The 24,332-nt window shown below is 35.0% G+C and overlaps 1 protein-coding gene across 16 annotated transcripts in view; it reads left to right on the top strand.

Annotated features, from left to right (window-relative positions):
• The window catches only part of LOC122628803 (syntaxin-binding protein 5), a 49,753-nt gene that overhangs the window by 1,984 nt on the left and 23,437 nt on the right, over nt 1-24,332 (top strand). For 11 of the 16 annotated variants that reach the window (XM_043811455.1, XM_043811452.1, XM_043811451.1 and 8 more), the window contains exons 2-12: nt 9,828-9,925; nt 13,283-13,465; nt 13,677-13,811; nt 16,614-16,677; nt 19,968-20,172; nt 20,427-20,502; nt 20,602-20,756; nt 20,944-21,235; nt 21,323-21,566; nt 21,699-21,958; nt 22,292-22,481. In XM_043811455.1, coding sequence (XP_043667390.1) covers nt 9,828-9,925; nt 13,283-13,465; nt 13,677-13,811; nt 16,614-16,677; nt 19,968-20,172; nt 20,427-20,502; nt 20,602-20,756; nt 20,944-21,235; nt 21,323-21,566; nt 21,699-21,958; nt 22,292-22,481 — 1,902 coding nt within the window. Of the gene's footprint in view, nt 1-9,827; nt 9,926-13,282; nt 13,466-13,676; nt 13,812-16,613; nt 16,678-19,967; nt 20,173-20,426; nt 20,503-20,601; nt 20,757-20,943; nt 21,236-21,322; nt 21,567-21,698; nt 21,959-22,291; nt 22,482-23,958; nt 23,992-24,332 lie in introns of those variants that run through there. The other 5 variants (XM_043811457.1, XM_043811464.1, XM_043811463.1 and 2 more) reach the window with 2 other exon arrangements.

Genomic DNA, 24,332 nt, shown 5'->3' with positions numbered 1-24,332 from the left:
AACTAGTATGCTGTTTATATGTAATGATAATAACCACAGATGAAAATGTCATTTGAGGTATGAATATTGATTTTGTACCACCATTCTAGTTTCAAACAAACATTCATATCGCTTTGTTCTTTGTACATATATAGAATGAGAAGCAGGTTTAATTTCCAAATAGCTCTAATGGATTTTATGTTTAATTAAAACATAAATTTAAGCTAAGCTTTTGAAATATTATAGTTTATATAAAAATTATCACAAAAGTTTGAATTAAAAAGTCTTTTTGTATTTATACAAATTTCGAAAATCTACAATCTTTGAATATGAAAAATATTATAATTGTATTATATACTTTTATACTTTATAGGAAATTCGTAACTAAAAGTAAATACGGAAAAGATGGTGTTATGTTACAATCAAATTTGTTGGCAGTATGTTTGTTAGAAAGAGAATAAATGATGGTGAGCGATCGGTCGCAGCGACCACAGGCACGATAACATTGATCAATATAGAGGCCAGAGTTTTCTGGTTTTGTCTGTTAGGATTAAACGTTTCTTTCGATATTTATCTGAATAATGTCAATAAATTCATCGGTTTGGAGTTATTTCGATCCGTACTTTCAATACCATATCAACTTATGAGAAATGAATTTTGTTGTATTTTAAAAATTAGTTGGTAAAAAATGATTCGACCGTTTGATTGTTCTCTGTAATTTTCTACGTTCAAAGAATCAAAGAATTGGCCTTGTTTCCGGCTGGAATAGAGCGTACCGATGGATTAGATTCGGGACAATGCACTCGGTACGCATTTAGGATGAGGGCACGCGCTCTGATTGTTCTAAGTTGTCGCGTTAATAATGTTTTAGTTAGGCTTCTTATGTATCTTAAGTCGAGACTTTTGACAATGATTGATCTCGACTTGAACGGTTTTGTCATGTATTTCCTCGAACCTCACTTTCCCTTTTTTTTTTTGTATGCATAGATTTATGATCCGCGGTTCGTTTCGATCTCGTGCTAATGTGGTAAAGGGGAAGGTACGATATAATATATGCAGGTATGCAGTCGATAAGACATCTTGCAGAATCATTCTACGTGAAAAAGAGAAAAAAAAACACAAGGAAAATATTCTAATGGAATGGTCTATCATTTTCTAGACGTTATCGCCGATGATAGAATAAACGATTGCCCGTCAAGATTTTGTGGCATTTTTTTTTCCTCCAACGGAAATGCATTATTTTCGATAGACTAGTTGATTTTGGATCCTTCGTTAGAGCAGGAAAAAGGTAGTTTCGAGAGGAGATATCGTAGAAACGTTATCTTCAATTTTACCGCTTAATCATCGCAATACGTACCGCTATGGCCGATATATTCGTAACTTAATACATTTTCTTGTAACGATTCGCGATAACTTTTTGAAAATTTAATTATAGTAATAATTCAACTCATCCAATTTAAATAATCCGTATTTATATCCTTATCGAATGTATCAGATTAGCATTTAAATTCGGCTCGCGTTAAGCGCTATCGGTTTTTCTTCTTCTCGGACCAAAATTTTCAACAATCTTATCATAACACGTATTATCACTTTACCGTGATGGAAGTTCATCGGCATTAATTAATTCCTTCTTCCTACGCGTATTTCAGCAACATGAAATGAAGCTCCTCGTGGCTCGTAATGTTTAATATAAAAATATATGCGTGTGCGTGCGTTTATGTATGCGTATATTATACGAAAAAAAAGAAAAAAAAAAATGAAAAAGAAAGAAAGGGGAAAAAAAAGAATGAAAAAGGAGGAAACTTAGCGGCTTTACGGAAAAAGCTTTGTACGAAGTAGAAAGATGATCGTTACAGATGCAGCATCCCGTTTCTCGTTCCCTCTTAGTTATTCGTAAACGAGCGGAGACGTGGCACATCCCGCGGCGGACATTTTCAGTCTAGGAGAAGGTAGTACAGGTCGCATTTGCGGTTCACTGTGCACATGATTACATATGAATACATGGCAAGAACAAAACCCTCTTCCATCAGTCGAGGCAAAATCCGTCTTTGTATCAATATGAACAGTTCTTTATCTATACAACATTCGTTCTACAATGAAGCCTTGATTATCTGTCATATCTTATACGAGAACTTTTACCGTCGATGCACCTTCCCTAATAAGAATGTTATATGTATGTAAAAATGCACGTTTAAATCGTATTGCGTCGTATGATAATAGTATGAGAATTTCTTTTAGATTCGTTACAGTAAATATCTTTCTTCTCTTATCTTATGTCCACTATAAATCGGGATTTCAATTTAAAAGGTGAGACGGTAACGATGGCGAGGCTTAATTGTTAACGGTAATGAAACGTCGATCGTGATTACGTGTTTTGTTGTATATGTGTGTACGTGTGTGCGTGTGTGTGGGTGTGCCACATGATCCGCGATTAGGTATTACGAGCCAACGTCGAAGCTTTTCCATTAGGAGATATGGTTCTTAACTGAAATTTACTTCGAAGTTCACACCCTCGCCATACTCTTAACTCGCCGAAAACTTAAGCTGCTTTTAAGCTACTACACTAGTTTTGCTGGATTTGAATTTAAGCTTAAATGTGTTGTATACATTTAACTTAATTCGTATTTTCTCTTTCTTTCTTTCTTTTTCTTTTTTTTTTTCCTTTTTTTTTAGAGGAAAGTACAATTCCATACGGAAAAGATGCGAACGAAACGAATACAAAGTTACGAAATGCGATTGGTATTAAGGGATTACGTACATACTGCTGAATAGGTTTATCGCGTATTATAAACTCTTAGACGGAATAAAGTATTCGACGATGCTTTGAAATAAGTTCTCTTATTTTTCTCTTTGATAATAATTGAAACAATGTTTTCAACGGACCGACCGAAATAGCGTTATGATAACAGCGAGAGAAACCTCGAATATTTTACACGGTAATGCTTCTTTTTTTCGCGTGCAGTCATATTTGCATTTATATTTGCAAGTGAACATCGCTGAGATGAAAATCCAGAAAATTGTGACTTTTCCGTGAGTTTTACAGAGGTAGATTCCCAGCTAGCGTATCTCCGGTGCATTTTCGACATACAGGATATTTCTATTTTATTTTCTTTTTTAATCGATAAAAACAATGCCGGAGGTAAAACGTGTGTCCGATATTTCGTTACCGAACTATGACTGACATTGGAAATTGTTCGGGATCAGACTTGAACGATAAGGTGGCTCGTTGTACGATGATAAGGTCAAAAGAATTTTTTAGATATCTTCATACCCGGCAAATTGATTTTAGACATTGGGTATGTTTTAAAGGGAGCCTTTGATGTGTTCTCGTAACAATACGAAAGCTACGCAAATTTCATCCTAAACTTGCATAGCGCTCGTGCCTTTGAGTAGAAAAATTATTATCGTCCCTTTTATCGTCGACGATGCCGACGAGAAATCTTTATCTCGCCGCGACGTACATATTTCGTTTAAAAGCACGCATAAGAGTACGAATTTATTTATATCTCGTGGCTCGTGCTTTTTTTTTCTCTTGATTATTTTTTTTTCCTTCTCTCTTTCTCTCTTTCTCTCTTTCTCTCTCTCCTCTCTCTTTTCTTTTTTTTTTTTTTTTATTATCGACATCACTGTTAGAGATATTTTTGAAATATCTTCTGTCCCTACGGGTCATAGGAATTCTCTTGACAATTAATTGTTACCGTTTCGTCTATATATATATATATATAGCTTTGTTAGATCTGCTCGCTGGATCAGAGTTTCGATTCGACGGAACAAACGTCGGAATTAATTGTATCAGGTAGCACGAATTATAACGATGGTATAGGTAATATCGAGTTTCGTAGCGAATACTTTCGAAATAATATCAATGTCATCAAAATAGTTTCGAGCGTGAATCCGTTTGTTATATGCTTCCAATTTATGAGTCATTTTCGACAATGAGGTCAAACGTGAGACTCGATGTTCAAACGTATTTCGAATCTAGCCGGTGATCACGGCAGAAGCATTTTTCGCATTTTTTTCGCATTTCCTCCGTTCAGATGGAACATTTAAGCGTTTTCCGGTAAAAGTTCGATTATTCGTTACTGGAGCGATCATGAAGATGATGGATGAAAAAAAGAATTGCACAGTATAGACTGTGAATAGTTCAACTAGCGAAACAAAGAGCTAATTATAAATGAAAAAACTCGGATGCTTTGCTCGTAGTAGTTAATCGTATCTTTGTCGTATCTTTGTAAACGTTAACGCGGTCGTGGCGCACTTTATCCGCAATGAAATTACGTCGTGGAAAATTCGCTTTAGAGGCCTGACATTGATGTTACAAATTAAGCAAAATAATGAAAATCTTGGGACAGAAATAAGGGCAAAGATGAATTTAAACGGAATTAAACTAGTTTTATGCGCGGCCTGGTCCCGTAAGAAATTTTTCAATGAAGAAATTGAATTTCAATGATTAGAAGTTATCGGTATTTTAATCGTCAACTTTATTTATGATTATCGCACGAATTTTGTATTATTTTAATCCTTGTGCAAATAGACATCAATCGACATCTTGTGTATCTCTATCTATAGACACTCTGCTTGAAGTTTTATTAATTTTTCAAATAAGAAATTGTATAAAAATAAGAAATCGAAAGCGTGTCATGGACCAATAAATGACTTAGACTGCGCATATTTATAGGTGGTCGGTCTGTCTCTAGCCGGAGTGCTTTCGGAAAGTATGTTAACAATAGAGAAAACGCTGATTATTGATCCAATGCAGAGCTGTGAACATATTCAATATGAACTTTGAAATCCTGGAGCTTAAATAACTTCTCCGAGTTTGTTTGACACACTTCCGAATAAATTTCGAATCGTTTGCATAAATTAATGTTTTTCTAAGCATATTTTTGATATTACAAAAAAAAAAGAAAAAAAGATAAGAGTCTCATCTCGATAGAGTTTCATCAGGATCTGATTAAAATTCAGGATTCATTAAAATTTTTCTTGGAAATGATCGAAGTTTAACCTTTGATTATTATCACGTTTGAAAGTAAGCGTTTTCAGGATTCTAATATTTCTACCTAAATTCTTCAAATTGTCTGTCGGAATATAAACAGGGCATATTGCAGCTAAAATGCTTTGAATATTATGTAAATTCCTTAAACGTGACGAAAATAAGTTCATACGATTTCACTATAACGATTCTCCTATTCAGTGAAACGGCAAGAAACTTTTTTAAAATACTTTCATCTTCCCATTTCAATACTTTTTCATTGTAATCAGATTGAGGAGTCTTTGAAACTTCATTAAAAATTAACAAAAGAGAAAAAGAAAAATAAAGAAAGATATTGCATTGAGTGCTTTCGTGGGTCATGATGAATTAAGTAGAATACTGTTCCGTTGTAAGACCAATTGAAGAGTCAAAGAAGAATATTCTGACCTCCCCGAAGGACGTTTCTTCTCTACGAGCATATCTATGTGTTTGTATATGTTATGCTTTGATTCGTTAAAAGGACAGTCACGTCGAAACGTTCATACGTTACGGCGAGGCGAGACAATTTGGATTGTCTGATTTTGATATAAGCAATTTACATAAATTTACGAAAACAATGAAATACAAAGTAAGTAGATATTTAAGGTAAATAATTTGTATTCGTTAACCATGCAGATATATCTTTATCTATTAAACGTATACGTTATGTAGACCGACGATACGCTAAACGATTTATAAAACAACTTTTTACGTAAAATATAGGCGAAGCTCATTTACGAATAAGTGTCGGGAAAATAAATAAAAGATAAACGTTAATGTAAACGATATTATTAGATAATGATGTTATAAAAAAGAATAATGTATGCAACCTTCTAGAAAATCATGAAAGGAGCTACGTGAGTAACAAACGTGTTGCTCGTTCGTTTACAAAACAGAAAAAAAAAAGGAACAAAGAACCATCCAATTTTAATCTTTTAATGTTCGTTAATCCGCTCGACGTGTAGTATGCTTCTCATTCTTTAATCACAGAGAATAATGCCGTAACTGTTGTATACAGAACCGAACTTGGCAGAATTCCATTTCGATGTTGCAAACGACGCGTAAAACTGCAGTACTTTTTGGTGAAACAATGGCTTTAACCCCTTACAAGCGTACTCGTGCGTTCATTCTCATTTCGACGAAACTATTCTCGATCGAGTGCCGGCAAGACAATTTTCAACGAAAAGAATTTCACTCACAAACAAAATTACCCGAAACGAAACTTCGCTACGCCGCATCGCATCGTGAACGTAAATTCAACGATCGGTCCTTGAATGTTTTTCAAGTTTTTTCATTTATGCTTTTGGAAATTTCATAAACATCGTTATCGAAATTTGGTCGTGATCGATATAGAATTACATTATCGTCCGATTATATATGTATCATTGCTATGAATAGTTTTACGCATATCAACATAAAAGCGATAAATTTTCCATTCGCAAGTGAATACGCGAAAAGGCCTTATACAAGTTTTTCGATAAATCGTTTCGATAGATTTCATACGAATCGAGCAAGTACAAATACTTTTTTTTTTTCGTTCTCATTTATATTTAAAAATCGATCGTGAATTAATTTCTGTATGAACGACGTACGAAAAAAACGAATTCTTTTCTTTTTTTTGTCCTTAATTCCGATAAACGAGGGAGTTTAAAAATTGGCATGGAACAGATAATTAATGGGAAACGTTCTGTATGTCCCGTGTGATTTCCGTAACTCGTATTCATTTACGAAATGTCGAACAACGATTGCCGACGAAATGTCCAATCGTGTCGTAGCAATCCTGTGAGCTACTTTTACTATCTATATAATAGTACGGCAGAACCTCAGCTATCTGAACTAATTGAAGCACGTGCGATCGGAATAATCGATTTTGTTTGATTGAACCAATAGACGCTCGTTACGATGTATACCGTAACGTAGTCGTCGAACAGTTTCTTACTTTTTTCGCAAGATTGAACGGACGATCGTTTGCTCTATTTCGATGACCCTGAGTCTCTTTATTATCTTTTCTCACAAACGAGATGCATCAGACATAATCCTCCAAACCTATCGAACCAAAAGCTGATTTTTCTTTTCTTACTTCATCTTTCTCTTCTGAATATAAGATAAATACTTATGTTTGTTTAATGACTCTTCTTTATCTTTCATGAAAGAGAACGAAAGAGCAAGGAGAAGAAACATAAATAAATTGAGAGAAGCTAAGAGGGTTGTTCGGATTTAGGGATAAGTCAAAAAGTTTACGAACATGGTTTGTACCGTGATATATGTGTGCGTGTGTCTATATATATATATATATATATGGAGGGAGGAAGGGGAGAGAGTGAAAGAGAGGAACAGAGGGAGAGAGAGAGAGAGAGAGCAATGGCGCTGTTTTATTGGAGTCCACGAAGATGTAGAAGTAGTAGAAGACGAAGTTTTCGCGTACTTTGGTAGGAAATTGGTACCAGAACTGAGGTCTAACCATCGAGAAAAAGAACGCACAGAAATATCGGAAATTGACCAGAGACCAGCACAACCACCGGGTGAATTTAAATCGGACATATATAGGAAAATGACGTAGTGGAGACATGTAGTATTCGTAAGTTTAGTATCGTTGTATTTTAACCTATTTCTCTCTCTCTCTTTCTTTCTTTTTTTCTTTTACACTGAAATAGAACGTGGGTAGTTTTGTACGGCCATGCCGCCGCGTTGCTGCACCAAAATCGATTTCGGCGTACATCCGTTTCGAGCAACGTGATTTAACCTGAACCAGTGCTCTAGTCCCTTTTTCTTTTCGTCTATTTAATAACGAGGCCTATCTATTCGTCGTATTCGTAAAAAAAAAAGAAACGAATGAGTACAGTTACTGTAGTGATAATTAGTTTTAGATTCTTTCCAATGAATGCGTTTGTTGAAATCGTTGTCCGATTTATTTCGGAAAATGTCATGTACGTCCTAACAATGCTATCCAAGTTAAATGTAACGTTAAGTCAAATTTATATTCTTTTTTTTTGTGCAAACTATATATTATACATTAATGCATTCCACATTGATTTAATAACGTGTTATTCGCGCAATTCGATGCATTCCGAGCACATACGCGTTCCGGAATTCTAGGTTACATCGAATTAAAATTACCTTTGAAATTTATATTTTTAGAAAACGTAGTCTAAGGTAGATACGTGATTCGGTTTTCATTTTGAAAAATTTTTGGGAAGGATGCTACATTACCTAGCTTTTCATATTTAGAAGTTAGCTTTCGTACATCACATTCGAATCGATACGATGAAATCAAGCGTCTGCTACAAGGAACCTGGTCTCTCTCTCTCTCTCTTTCTCTCTCTTTCTATCCCTTTCATACTTGGGAGAGTATGCATATGCATATATTTCCTCACTCACATGCGTTAGACACGAGCAATATTGAGATTTTGATAGTAACATTCGATATTAATAGCGGCCATGTTATCGTCTATATACCAAAATATTGGAAACGCCGATAGAGAGCAGAGAAAACACGGTGGATCGCAAGTAATGAAACGCCGTACATTCAAGCGTTATGATATGGAAATACATAACGGAACAACATCGTGAAGTTTTAAATAAAATGTAAAGCGTCAAGCACGTTCTGTAGATCAGAAATATAAAATACTATAAAATACTATAGTTAACGATCGAAGAAGGAAAACTTAAGGTCTTCTTTATGCGTCTATATTTCGTATAGACGTTTCTACGATATTTTCGTTATTTTAATACCTTGACAAATATCAGACAGATATTTTTGCGTCTTTCACGCTATATATAAGCGTTCGATGTGTCGCGTAGGTTGGATTTAAAATGTATAGAATACTATTGGTCTATTCAAATTTATTTGCACGTGCGAAAAGGAGAATTATGAAGAAAAATGTAATAAATATATTTCTCTAAAGAAACTAGACTTTTTCAAGTATTGCAAAATTACTTATTATTTATATAAAAATACGGACATATTAAGCCTGCGATTGACGTCGGTCGTTTCGATGATGCAAACTCGACGCAATCTGCATTGTAATGATGTCATCGAAATAAAATAATTTTCCTCTGTGAAACGAGTATTGTAAATGAGTACAATTTATCCGTAATTATCAAGATCATTATCATCATCATTATTATCGAATCACGATAAAGGATGCAGAGAGAGAGAGAGAGAGAGAGAGAGAGAGAGAGAGAGAGAGAGAGAGAGAGAGGGAGAGAAAGAGAGAGAGAGAAGCATATAGCAAGTGCTTATGTTAAACGCATTTCTCTCTCTCTCTCTCATCGACTCTCTCTTTCTCTCTCTTCGTCTCTTTGCCTCTTACTCTATATATAGTTGTCTTTAGAATGTGGTTGCATCAAAGAACGAAGACAACCACGTTGCTCCGTGTCGGAACTAAACTTATTGATTCAGTGTTCGAGTTCGTGCGCGCGCTTAAAAGTGTAAATGTGTATGTTTTGCACACGATCGTAAGAGTTAGATAGGTACGTGTCCGAGGAGGATGAGTAAGAGAGGATGAGGTGGAGAAAGAGGTGGAAGATACACGCGGCGTGGTAGGCATCGTCGACGACACCGTCCACAAAGGTATAGAATTAATGGCAACCAGTTGACGCAGAACGAGACAAGGATATACGACGATGATAGCTCGCTGGAACAATGCTGCCCTTCATTCTGGATCCATTTCCCTCTCTCCCACTCTCTCTCTCTCTCTCACACACACACACACACACACATACGCTCTTTCTTTCTCCCACGCACACCCTGCGAACCCTTTGTTGAAATGAATGGCCTTCCAGCCGGCTAAAACGGAAAAGATGCTATGAAACAAATGCCTCTTATATGTTGCAGACATTCAGACATGGCTTTCCACATCAACCGACAGCCGTTGCTTTCGACCCAGTTCAAAGGCTCCTTGCCATTGGTACTAAATCAGGATCCCTCAGGATGTATCCTTTAACGGTATCGTTAACTTAACATCGCCCCACCGTTCGACTTTTTCGGAAGATGGAGAGCTATCTTATTTAACATTGATTGATTTTTTTTATAAGTCTCGTTATTGGCCACATATAATCGACGATCGTTACGGGTTAATTCGCGACATCCTTCTTAAACGTCTCTTCTCAATTTGTCTTTCTAATTTTACTTCTACTTCTTTTTTCTTTTATACGTTTCTTTTCTTTTTCTTCTTCTTTTTTTTTTTGTAATCCCGATCTCGAACGCGAGGAGTTGTAGTTAAGTCTTTATTATAAGTCATTTATCTATGTATTATCCAGATACCCGTAAGTCTTGCGTATTCGATGAAACATTTTGCGTCCGTTTACGTCTTTCTTTATTAGAAAGTAGAGTTAGAAATGAGGTGAATATAATTTCAGAATTGAAGATAGCTCGACTAATGATCGCCCTTCCGTTTCGTAGTTAAACTTAAAATGGTGCTTGGCATGCGACGATACGTGCTGCTCTTGTTTATGATAAAAAGTGGGTCGTGTTTGTGATTTATTTAAGGGATAGCAAACGATCGTAACTGTTTCTTATTGATCGCTAGGAGAGAGAAAAAAAGAGAGGCCCACGGAGGGAGGTAGAGAGAGAGAGAGAGAGAGGGAGAGGGAGAGAGAAAGAGTTTTTAACGATTGTTCCCTCTTTTATCTAAGCCTCTTCGTCACGTCTGATCCAAATATGAACTAAAAAAGAAAAGGAGCCAAATATCTCAGATAAACCGGCTCGTTCGAGCTCGTTGATACGTTAAGCCAAATCCGAGCTTTTCTCCAAGGAGAAAAGGTGACTACGAGTGCTAAAGCGTAAATTTTCAGGACGACGACGAAGACGACGACAACGACAGGGACTGATGTTGTTCCTAGTTTGAATTTCCGACGATTTTTCAACCGACGTATATACATTTTCTTTGAAATATCCTTTAAAACTTTCCTAGAGAAATTCATTCGCCTCTATAAAAGGAATTACCAGTTTGGAATTTAATGTAGTTGTTATTACGAAGGCTTTACTTTGAAATTGAATATCTCGAAAGAGCTTACTAATTATTATCTAACAACTGCGAGCATTACGCTAATTACAGCATAATTATCGTGCGATACCCTAACGATAATGAGGACTCCGCGTACGCGCCCGCGCGTATGAAGGTTAGAATAAATATATCTCTCGAGCGGAAGCGCACTTATAGCCGTGTTTGTGTATCCGGTGATACGTATTACATATTTCCATGTATTATTTGAATTATACGTTCGAATAATCATTTTGATTATTATTTGAACATGTTTCATTCCGTTACACTTTTGTGAAGGAATAGTAGTTAATTAAAAGTACCTTTAAAATTTTCCCAAATTTTCCTTGACACGTATGTACTTCGTTTAATATTCTCCTTTTTTTTTCTTTTTTCTTTCTTTCTTTCTTTTTTTTTTTTTTTTTTTTTTAAATTGTCCCTCGTTAATGAGTATCTCGAAATTGAAACTTGCTGGATATGTTAACGAATCTTTTATGCTGCAAGGTTAATGCAGCATTCATCGACCGTGCGTTTTCTCGGCGTCTTCCATGCGACTGCTTTTACTGACCTATCTCGTCCAACGTGGTCAACATACGGGTGACGATAACGATGCGGTGTAAGCTTGGTAACTCTTATGATATGGCAATTATTATCAACTGGTTTTCGCAAAAGGAAGGAATAGTGGACCTCTCGACCGTATACATGCATCGTGTTTATTACCTCCGAGTTAATATACTTTGCTCCCTTTGAGATACTCTCGCTGTTTGAAATTGTGTTTCGACGACAACGATCAATAAAACGATCAATAAAGAAGGATCGATAACTTTGCTCAACTCAATTTTTCAACTTGTCTCTTAGGATCTCTTTAATTTTCATTTTATTCTTGGAATTATAAAAACGGATTATCGAATTTGCATAATGCCGTTCGGGTCATTTGAACTTCCGCATCTTACGTCCATTAGGCGTTATTTTTAAGATGAGTGTAGCAACCTCGTCTTTGCTTTGTACAGCGCGAGAACATCGTTTGAACGTAAGTAATGTAACATGATGCTCGAGCACCGTTTTTCCCCTCGTAATAACGGCACGATTTATTCGCAAAGACAATCCGGATTACGTTAAAAAAATTCAACCTCTTTTATCTCTGTCTTTCGTTCGTTGTAACTGAAAGAGTCGTAATATAAAAGGGCTCGAGTTTTTAAATTTGAAGTTTATTTAAAAAGAAATGGAAACGACAAACGCGAAAGACGAAACGAATGGATATACGATCGACAAGAAAAGGTGTTCTTACTTTTCGCCTAAAACGTTATATCGGAAAGCGGTTGTAGCAGTGCTGACCCGATTTCGACTGTTGAATTTAATGAATATGCAGAAAAAATAAAAAAGAAAAAACCTGGTCTTCTGGCACGTATGCGGTATCTATGTATGCACACACATACGTATGTACATATACTATCAAATATGTTGTACATAACCATTAGGATTTTTTTTTCTTCTTTATGTAGCGTAAAACAGCGAGTAAGGTCGTATCCGATGGACTAGGTTGCTCCATCCTATCCCTTTCTCCATTCTACTAATTCTCTAGTCAGCACCGATGCTTGACGCGGACATATAGTGGACAATTGCGGTTACCGTGGCCGTCGGGCTCTATTTATCAGATATGTAGTATGTATGTACGAGGTTAGGCTTTCCTCCAAAGGTGCTATTATCACGACCATCGAGATAGTTAGCTCTAGCTAGCCTATCCTAATTCGAACTCACGCTCGATACGAAGAATAGAATTTTTTTTCCACCATGTTTCTTTCTTTTTATCGACGGTTATCGCATGTTCTTATCAGAAGGAATATAAACTTCAAGAAGCGAGGTCGAGTTTTGGAGGAAAGTTTTTTTCGACTTATTGTTTAAGGAGAAGGAGAGAAAAAAAATAGGGATAGAAAAGAAAAGAAAAAAAAAAAAAAAAAAAAAAAAGAACAGAGCTTCCCACGCGGACGGATACTTTCGAACTCGCAAATACCACAAAATTCTAAACGCTCGCGAACTTGGAATAGTTGAGAATTTCTTCCCCTTATATAGGTATATCTATAATTATTACGTATTTTACGTGGAATGTATCGTATTCTTGATAATACGGTGTTCCTTCGAATATTCGAGCGAAAATTAAAGGAGATATCAAAAGACGTAGGTAGTACAATGGAGAAGCTTTCTGGGATTCAGGTCAAAATTAGAGTTATCAAAGTTAGAGTTAAGCGAAGTAGATAGACTTAGGTAGGTATTTGATATTTTCCTGAAAGATTGTATCACGCAATCTCAGTCTGGGCAGACCAGGCGTAGACGTTCACGTAAAGCACGAAGGATGTACGGCAGTGATGCAGTTGCAGTTTTTGATCAACGAAGGTGCTCTTATTTCTGCGACCACCGACGACACTCTTCATCTGTGGAACTTTCGTCAGAAGATACCGCAGGTAGTGCAGAGTCTGAAGTTTCAGCGAGACAGGTCAGTTCTCTTCTCTCTCTCTCTCTCTTTTTTTTTTTTTCTTATTCATCTTCTTCGCCTCTTCTGTATTTAATTTTTGTAATCTTGTATTTATCATCGAATGCTTATATTTAGCGTGAGAAATCAAGCTGGTCGGATGTCATCAAATGACATCGGACATTTCGTGATAATCCAATTCTTCGAAATTCTCTATTATCTGTCTCCCAAACAGGATAACCTGCATTCATCTGCCGCTTCAGAGCAAATGGCTTTACGTCGGTACCGAACGTGGCAATATTCACGTACTCCACATCGAAACGTTCGTTCTATCCGGATACGTAATTAATTGGAACAAGGCTATCGAAGTGTAAGTATTGAAAATTATTGCGACCGTATGACGCGTTAAACTGATCGTATACACAGTTGCGACCGCCGCAAATTAGACCTATTTCTCCACAGACAGCACACAAAATTATCACCTATTTCCAATCCTTTTTCCAACTACGTTCCGTAATCGATGATACTGATGTCATTTTACGCGATTGCGCGCACAGAATCTGTTTTATTGTCTGCGAAATTTAACACGCGCGCGCGCGCGAGAGAGGGAGAGAGAGAGAGAGAGAGAGAGAGAGAGAGAGAGAGAGAGAGAGAGAGAGAGTGAAAGTAATAAAAAGTAGAATAAAGAGAAAGAGAGTACGACGGCCGGACTCGATTAATTTCGGCTATTTTTCTTCCTTGATGTTAGGTAAGTACAAAAAACGAACAAACTATTCGCTGGGACGAATATCCAAGTTTCATCGAAATTTTCTCATTTTCTTGGGAACGTGTGACGAATGACGGAGAACCCAGTAATACGATTTAAGCGACACGAGTTATATATTATAGGCGAATACGTATTACAGGCGAATACATTTTTTCGTAACCTTTTTATGGCAATATGGCGTATTATAACTTTCACAATATAAAAGCTAACTTGTTGTAAATGAGATATCGAACGTAGTAAATCGTGCAACAAGCACGTATTAATTACGTAGTTTTGGCTCGAACGTGCGAGAGTGCGCGTTATGAAGGAGATGATATCATGTGCCATGGTGATAGATTGTCTCCGGATATCTAACCAGTGGCATAGTGCCATCAGTGGGCAGGTGCTATTCGTTACATCTTATGTAATAATATTTATGCTCGGTTCTTCCTTTTTAGGTACGACTATCGGAAATGTTTTATTCGATCTAAATCAAGTGAAATTTTGTCGGACTTCCTCTTCGTTCTATAATCCTAATATAATCGTTGCAATTGTTTCAATCGTTCTTCTTTTATGAACATATTTGTAGACATGACCGTCATTATACGTATTACGTTTAAAAGCCGGAGAAAAATCGACAAACATTTTGATATTGTTTGTATGTATCATCGTGCATTATATCAGTTTGAAATTGTGATTAACATCAATATATGTGGTATAAAAATTTTCCGTAAAATTTCATCTGATGCGAACATTTCATTTTACGTAAAGTTAAATATTAAAACATTTATATTTATACTTCGTAAGTAGTCCTGGCAATCTATAAAAGTTATATACAATGTTTACGTAACCTTTTTCACGTCGGTTTTTTGTACGTAATATTTGTGAAACTTTGTTAGAATTCATTCGGTAATGTCTTTATAAATTAAAAATATATATTTACGTTTTACAGTAGTAAATTTTCGATAGAATAAGTTAGGTCGTTTCATCAATTTTCTTAACGTTAGAATATTTATGCAAACACGGGCTTACAGAATCGGCTAATTCATTAATTTTTAATATTAAAATATTTTATGTAATTAGTCTCAAGTTCAAAATGTTTCTGCATTTTTTTGCCGTTGTAGAGATAAAGTGCTTGTAAAATTTTTGATTTATTTCAGTCAATTCGTTGCTATAGCCAAATAAGTTTATACGAACAGACTTATTTAGAAAATGTCATGGTACGAACAGAATTTCAAATGGAATTGAAAAATTACATTTCTATCCAAAACTATGACAAGCGAATATTTTTCGGGATAGTGATTGTATAACACTCCCTACGGTCGTGCCTAAAAAGAAAAGAAGGTTTAGAGAGAAGGAAAGAAAGAGAAAGAAAGAGTGAGAGTAAGATTACAGAGTGCTCTCCGTATCGAGGAATATAGGTATGTCGCATAACGATGGTGTTGTGCAGCTCTCAATACTACCAAAAAAAAAAAAAAAGGGGGAGGGGAAAGAAAAAGAAAAAGAAAAAGAAAAAGAAAAAGAAAAAAAAAAGATAAAGAAGAAACAAAAAAGAAAAAAAGAAAAGAAAAGAGAAGTAGAGAAAATAATACAAAAGAAAGGCGTTATCCTTAATACGAACCCCGATTTTCCGTTCGCCATTTCGTGTTATATGAATATGTATGCGAAGGGAAGAGAAACGTAAAGGGCCTGTATTCAGAACGTGTTCTTTAGAGCTATTAGAGAGCCCTTTTGTTTTTCAAGATTCTCGATGGCAGGTACGTACCTCTACGAATCGGCTCTTTAACCTCCGAAAAGCAAAAGGGCGTTATTATCGCCAAACAATGCGTTTTGAATACGGGCCATTGAGTTTAGTCCGCCCAATATTTTAGATGGAGCAAATGACGGATACTAACTGGAACTTGAATGCGCCCGTTTGTATATGCGAGTGTGGACGGTAATGATTTTGTGACCCCTTTTATCCTGCTTTAAAATGATTTAAACGAGAAGATAGTATCGACCCATATCGACTTCGATCTCCTTACACGGGTTATAGACGGTTTAAAAGCGGAGAGAAACTAGTATGGCGATCGGATAGTACATAAATTTTTTAACGTCGTCCAGCTCAATGATTACTCGTTGCCTCTCCTGATATCGTTGTGTTTTCTTTTTGTGTTATGCCCGCAGGTGCATTAGATGAGCGTCTTGACGTGTGATAAGAAACTAGACGAGAGAGTACAAATTTATAAAGGCAGAAGCATGTAATAGATCATTCCTTTCTTTTTTTTTTTTTTCTTCCACTAACACGAAAAAGAACGAATTAATATATATACCTTTACTTTATGGGGGAAAAAAATTACCCCTCCTTCAAAAAAGAAAAAAAAAAAAAACAAACAAACAAAGGCAAGAATAATGTTATACACATGTATGTATATATATATTTTTCAGATCTAGAAAGACCCATCCTGGTGCTGTAGTACACTTGAGTGATATTCCTTTAGATTTGAGCAAGGTACGCGCGCTTTTGAGTACGTTTCTTTTGCATTATTTATCCATCCTTACCATAATATTTTTCACTAATACTTGCAAAAAAAAAAAGAAAAAAAAAAAAAAAAAGAAATTGTATTTTATATGAAAAAATGTACAGAACGCAGTACTCATTCTTGGATCATAAATACGTGGGCGAAACACTTTCAATATCTGCCATATTTCAACGGTACTCCTCGAGGTAAACGTTGAAATTGCGTGGTAATCGTCGAGCGTCCGCATAGCTTTGCATATCGGGAAAAGTGAGATTTATACGTACTTTTTGAGAAAGTAAACTTTGACTTAAGTGATTCCGTATTTTAACATCGCGGAAAATGTAGAATGAATGTAATGAAAACGGTGCGTTATTATTCATACCATTTGAGATCACCCGATAAGAATGCAAGAAAAATCTCTATCATCATTCTCTGACGTAACTTTCGAATGAACGATTACACAGAGGAAGTAAATCCTAGAGGAGCAATATTCTCTTGTTTCGGTAAATATTCCTTTTCGTAATATCGAGTTCCGAGTGTGATCTTTTCATTATGATATTTAAATAATTTTACGTATTTATGATCGAAGACCAATCACCGCGATCTATCAAAGTGTTTTGTCAAATTTTTTCGAATTTCTCTATTATTGACGAATGTGTCGTATTTAAATCCCATTAAGCGGCAGAAGTGTGTGCTTGCATGTTGTGTGTGTGCATGCGTGCATGCTGTAATTGTTGTATCGATGAACTTTTACTAACCGATGCCTTTTTTTCCCCCTTAAAAGCTGAGTCGCAACGTTTGACGCGGCGCTTCTCGATCCCTCTTAACGTCATTTAAAAGCAATTCAATTGATCTCTCGTAAAAGGCATTGAGCGTGTACCGTAAATGCAGAGTCATCCGAATTTCCAAACCACTTGGAATTGGAGATCGAGAAGGGCTGACGTCTGACCATCATAAATTTGTAACTGATTTTATAATGTCACACTTTATAATATAACCGAACTTACGGATTGCAACTGAATCGAATTTTCACACCTTATCAATTTATCATCGTAGAATATTTCCTTGCAACGACGTAAGTTCTCTGTTGAAAGCCTTGTCGAAATAATTGTGTGTCAAATAATGTGTACGTATGTAAATATTGATAATGTAATGCTACTTGTCATACCTTCGCTTATAATATACAACGAGTACAAAGGTATTTGTAGGCTATCTCAAATTAAATAACTTTTTATAGGTTGAACAAAAAGTTTGGAATTTTTTAATAAAAATGGAGAAATTAGTTTGCTATGTGAAATATACCGAAATATATCGGTAATCAAATTTTCATCGTTGTTTCTTTGTAGGAAGGATAAAAAATAAAAATGAAAACACGACGTTTTAATAATTCTTTGTAAAAGAGCTTTTCTTTAAAACAAAGAATATGTACATGTTTTAGATCTGTTTGCTTTTTATGCATCCTGCAAATATCATCAAACTTGACCAATCTTAGAATAAGTTATACATGTTTAAAAATTGTTTAATTAGTACCAAAGTATTGAATTTTACGTATATTATTTCACTATAATAGTTTGAATTTAGATCTTCAAACATGTACAACTTGTTTCAAGATTGACTGAATAATCATATTCGCGAAATACGTATATTTAGTTTTTATTAAAAAAACGATGAAAAGTTTAAAGAGTATGTATTTTATATTGTATCGTTGCTATAAGGAAATGATATATATATATTTTTGTTATACTATAAATATATTTATAAATTATTTATGCTCAAATATATTATTATGGCGCACTAATATCTCCATCTCTATTAAAAAATGTTGAACTTTTTGCTTAGTCTATACAAAATTATTCCATTTTAAATAGCGTACGAATATTTATTTTATTCCTTGAATTTTGTCGTTGCTAATTTCAGGCTTTATATTGTCAGCAGGCACGTGTTAAATGTAAATAAAAAGCGTTCTACAAACAGCGATTATACATGTTCAAAGAAAGTTTACAGATACAAGAGTGTATCGATAATTCCGATGAATCCCTGTAATTTATAATTGAAAAGTCGTTGTGTATTTTGACAAAATGCGTTACACAAGGAACGTGCGATAATAACATTTTAAAGTACAGACAGATTTTATATCCAATTATGATTCTGATAAATAATTGCTCGATACGTGAGTATGCTACAGTTGTTAAGTTTCTATTGATCTAAAGCAATTATCAAACTTCAATTACAACCTTGGGTAGATAGAGTTGATTAAGATTATTTTAACGAGTTGATCTATATCGGATTTTTAGAGCAATTTACTACAGCGATCAATTCATGCATTAGATCGAAATCTATTTTATCTATTCTTTAGTTTTATCAGATTGTCTGGAAAGAGTTCGTTTCACTAAAGTCGAATTAAAATAAAATTTTTTGTTCAAGGTTAAAAAACTCGTTGTTTGTAAAAAAAATGTGAAATATTTTTCCAGATAATCCAGTATTTGATTGATATCAATTTTTACTTAGATTTCATTTCAGTTTTGTAATGACACGAATGTATGTTTATGAAGAACCCTTCTCGAGCATCAGTAATTAAGTTTCAAAGTACGACGATTTTTGTATAATAAATCAATCGAAGTAGTCATGGATGATCCAAGCCTTTTACGTATCTGACATCGAATTTCTATGATTTATTTAGAGATTAGCTCGAGAACGTCATTGTAAAAAGCCTCCATATCAGACCAGTAGGTCGTAGAAATTGAACTCTTGTTTGTTACTAACACTATGGGCCACGATCGTGTACGTGGAGCTTGATAATTCGTAAGAACTATTATCTTACATCGATCATTATCGTATCTTTTCGGTAAGAACGTCGCAAAACTTACAATTAGTATGGTTCACAGTAGTCATTGTTAAACAGTATATGTAATATTCTTCTTCTTCTTCTTCTTCTTATTATTATTATTGTTATTATTATCATATTATCATCATCATCATTATTATGGTTGCTATCATTATTACGATTAATATCAATTACAGAGTAATCTTTTGCGGAGAGCTCATGGGATATGATCATACGCATTTTCACTCATCACAGTTTTCATACGCGCTCTCATTATGTGTATGCAGAATGCATTTTGTTGCGAGATACTTTCAGACTATCGTGATATAACATTTTAATCGCAAAAATAGTATGTATCATTAAAAATCCGTCATGCGTCTTTTATCGGGCAAGAACACCATTTTGCCGCTGTATGCTTCGTACACGCCATCGCAGTTTGGAACTTTTTGTTTTCAGATTCTGATCGGATATGAAAGCGGACAGATCGTCTTTTGGGATTTGAAAACGAAGAGCGCGGATTACAGATGTCACAGCGACGAACCCTTGAAATCAATAACATGGCATCACGAAGGCAAACAATTTATGTCTAGTCACAGCGATGGTTCGCTATTGACTTGGACGGTGCGTCAATTAAAGCCAACAAATGTCACGCATCCACACGGTGAGAGTCAATATCCTCTCTTCGATTCTCTATGCTCATAATTGTGTTATCGGATATGTCAGGCAACACTCCTACTATATAATATATTCTCGTTTAAATTCTCTCTTACGTTTCTACCTTTATATATATATATATATGTATGTATGTATGTATGTATGTATGTATGTATGTATGTATGTATGTATGTATGTATATCTCGTTATATTACGTTGTCGAATCGTCGAGTCTAGCAAAAAGTTTTTTTTCTTCTTTAGCGAAAGCTACCAAAGACGGAGAGCCGGAACCATGTAAATCTATACAAAAAGTGGAATGGAAACTGTCAAGATCCGGGTTCGTCTAATTCTTTTTCAATTTCGCATTTTTTCGTAGAGTTCTCATATGAATCCTGGAAAGGTTTTATTTTGAAACGTGTAATTTATTTTGCTGCAGAGAAGCGTACGTCATATTTTCCGGTGGACTAGCGTACGACACAACTGGAAGGACCCCTAGTATTACAGTGATACACGGAAAAACCACGACGGTCTTAGAGATGGAGCACAATGTCGTAGATTTTATAACGCTTTGCGATAGTCCTTGGACGAGTGGTATGTGATCTATGCTTCATCGAGATTTCTTTTGCCTTTCAACGATTTTATTACATTTTCACGGATGCTTCAAATAATTAGTTACAGCGATCACGATGGTGTATTCTATGATACAACATTAATTCTATTTTCAAGACGACAATATATATTTCGATTTTGCAAATGAAAGTTGCCGATTCTTTCGCAGATTTCCAGGATCCTTACGCTGTTGTGGTTTTACTACAGAACGATCTTGTGATCATCGATTTGTTAACTCCTGGATTTCCATGTTTTGAAAATCCATATCCAATGGACATACACGAATCACCAGTGACTTGTTGTGCGTATTTCGCCGATTGCCCGTCAGATTTGGTACCTGCTTTTTATTCGGTTGGATCTAAATCGCAAAAGAAAACTGGATTCAGCGAAAAAGAGTGGCCGGTCTCTGGTGGAGAATGGAGTTCTAGTTCGAGCAGTTACAATGAAATTATTCTTACAGGGTGAGTAGTGATGAATATTTGACGTGAGAAATTATTGTCGTTGGCTTTGGATTCGAGTGTTGTTATAATTAATGCGATTATAAACAGGCATGCGGATGGTAGTATAAAATTTTGGGACGCCTCTGCCGGTACGTTACAAGTTCTTTACAAATTAAAGACGGCAAAGCTTTTTGAAAAGAGTAGAGTCCGAAGCGTGGATTCGGAGGAAGATCCATTGGCGATACAGCTTATTTATCTCTGTCCCGAAAGTCGAAAATTGGCGATCGCTGGTTCGGGGAAATACGTTGTATTATTTAAATTTAAGAAGGCTGAAAGTATGTCGGAAGTAGTCGTGAGTATTTCCTAACGTTATTTATAATATTTTCTGTTAGGATCGAATTATTAGAATAACATTAATATATTTGTAAGATTAAAAAGATATCATGACGTTTCTGAAAGATCAAACTTGGTGTGCACGGTTTAGACATTAGAGATATCATTGAGCCAAAATCCATTGAGAGAAATAGAAACTTCGCCGGATCACGATGCGCCAGCGACGGGCAATGTTCCTTCAGGCGGAGAGTCCAAACACACATCAGAACATAATCATCCATTGAAAGTGAAGACCGGTTTGCAAAAACGAGCTGCTGGTTTTCAAGCAACTTTGATTTGTCTAACGATCGCACCGAGCGGGGAGCAACCTGAAAACATAACAGCCCTCAGTTTAAATTCATCTTATGGATTGTATGTATCCGACAAATTATTTCGATTCTTTTAATCCTTCGTTCATTTAATTATTTCAATAGTTTAACATCTTCTCGATATTTCCTGTTAATATTTTATCATTCTTTCTTTTTTTTTAATTTGCTCAAGATCTTTATCGCGAAATAATTATATATATATATATATATATCTCGCGTAACGGTAGAAAAGTATCATCGTACCTTTAATACTTGAATATGTTCTTTTTTTCTTTTTTTGGTTTTTTTGATATTGCAACAAAATTCAGTTGATCTAAAAAAAAAAGAAAGAAAGAAAGAGTGATATCTACGTAAGGCACGAACTGTTGAATTTCAGAATGGCCTATGGAAACGAGACAGGGTTAGTAATAATCGATATCGTGCAGAAAATCTCTTTGATCGTGCTGCACACGACGGACCTTGGCGGAAGCGGTGATCCTTACCAACGAGTTCTGCGAAGTCCCAAGCGGCAAGATGATTCAAAGCGAGAAAACGAAGATAAAGCAAGGAGCCCGAGTGCGGATCAGGTAAAATGTACTTCTTTCTTAAATGTTAGAAAGATATTTATTTTTCGGTTATATTCTCTCCACCGTTTTACCGTCCTATTTTGAAAAACTTCTTGGAAACTTTCAATCCTGGACGTTTTTGCATTTTGTTTGATTTAAGTACCATCGCTGAAATTATTTATCATTGCATGATTGTCGAATTTTCTTATAAGCTAACCATACAGATTATTTTTTACAAAGAGGATAGTTTAACATTTTATGCGGCATTGAATTTTCTCGATAACAAGTATAGATCGCTTTAATTTTTATACGTACGTCGAGAAAAGATTTCATTTTCTCACGAATTTTTATACGTAGATGGTTTTTATACATTATATGTATAATCGTTGACGCGCGTTTTTTGCTACTCGAATGCTCGTTTACCGAGCATTATCATATATATATATATATATATATATATATATATATATATATATATATATCTCCGTTATTATTATAGCTTGCGTTCTTTTGTAGCCAAAATGAATTTTAGAGGCGTGTGATATGCATGAGCGTAAGAGATTTAAATCTTACCGCCTAAAATTCTCTCGCGTACAATAAGATAGACGTGTTGAATAGATGTCACTTTATTTAGAAATTTTAAATATTGTAGCGAATAGTGATTTTCGCGATAAATTATTAGTTCTATGTATTTTGCAAGGAATCAAAGGTATATAAGCAAAAGCTTTCATAAGTACATGAGTCGTTAAAAAATGTAAATCTTTTTTTACTCGGTTCTTTTTTCTATTGATTTTTTACTTCATAGAAATACCAAAAATTCAAACGAAAATATCAATACGAGTAGCGTAGGTATGCCGCGGGGAAAATATTAATATACCTTGCAGTATAGGGATGGTTCTATCAAAAAAAGAAGTGTCCAAGAAGTTGCGTACCATAATTATTGTAGAAGAACGATGTACGAATAGTACAATTGATTTTCCATTGGAGAAAAGTACGCCCATCGAATTCGTGGAGTTAAATTGAAACTTTAATTGTATCTTAACTCGTAATAAATTTCGCGATAAAATCAAAAGGAAATATAAAAATATTTTTTATAAATAAAAACTCGATCCAACACGATGATATTTACTAACGTGTATATCAGATCCAATCGAAAATTGCACGAGCGATATTGGTCAAACTTGTCATTTTCCATGCGTCGGTATATCGAAGTCAATAATCATTTGTACTTTTTTTTATCGTTCTTACAATCTCTCACATCATAGCATTGACACGTATTTTGTGGTATGTAAAATTAAATAACACAATACATACCGTTTTTTATGGTAGACAAATGTTGATACAATTACGATAATGATATACTCGCCTTCTTTTCTTTTTTTCTTTTTCTTTTTTTCTTTCTTTCTTTCTTTCTTTCTTCTTATCTTCTTGATAGAATAATTTTATAAGAAAAATGTTCTGTGATCGCGCTTATGTACATTATGTATTTAATGTTTAGCTAACTACTATGTGTCTACCCACATTGAAACAAGTAAGGCCAACATTTTTTTAACTAAACGAATTGCTAGACACTTACATATACGCGTCATTAAGTTTTAATATGTGAAAGTTTTTCAGTTCTATCGGACGTAGGTAGTTTAATTGTTAGTGAGTTGTTAAATTTTAATTGTAGTTCGGTCTGTGGTATATTAAGTGATTGGATCGATGTTGGGTATGTAGAAATTAAATTATGCACAGAGGGACAATATGGAGCAACTAAATTTGTGAAAATAAGTATTAGAGAAACGGTATCGCTACGATGTATTACAATAACTTACATTCCGCGATAAAATTCGAAATTCATTCCTGGTTTTCAAATGTACGTTTGATCGA

The sequence above is a fragment of the Vespula pensylvanica genome, chromosome 4 (genome assembly GCF_014466175.1).
Source record: "Vespula pensylvanica isolate Volc-1 chromosome 4, ASM1446617v1, whole genome shotgun sequence".
Classification (NCBI taxonomy): domain Eukaryota; kingdom Metazoa; phylum Arthropoda; class Insecta; order Hymenoptera; family Vespidae; genus Vespula; species Vespula pensylvanica.
This window is presented reverse-complemented; position numbering and strand designations above follow the sequence as displayed.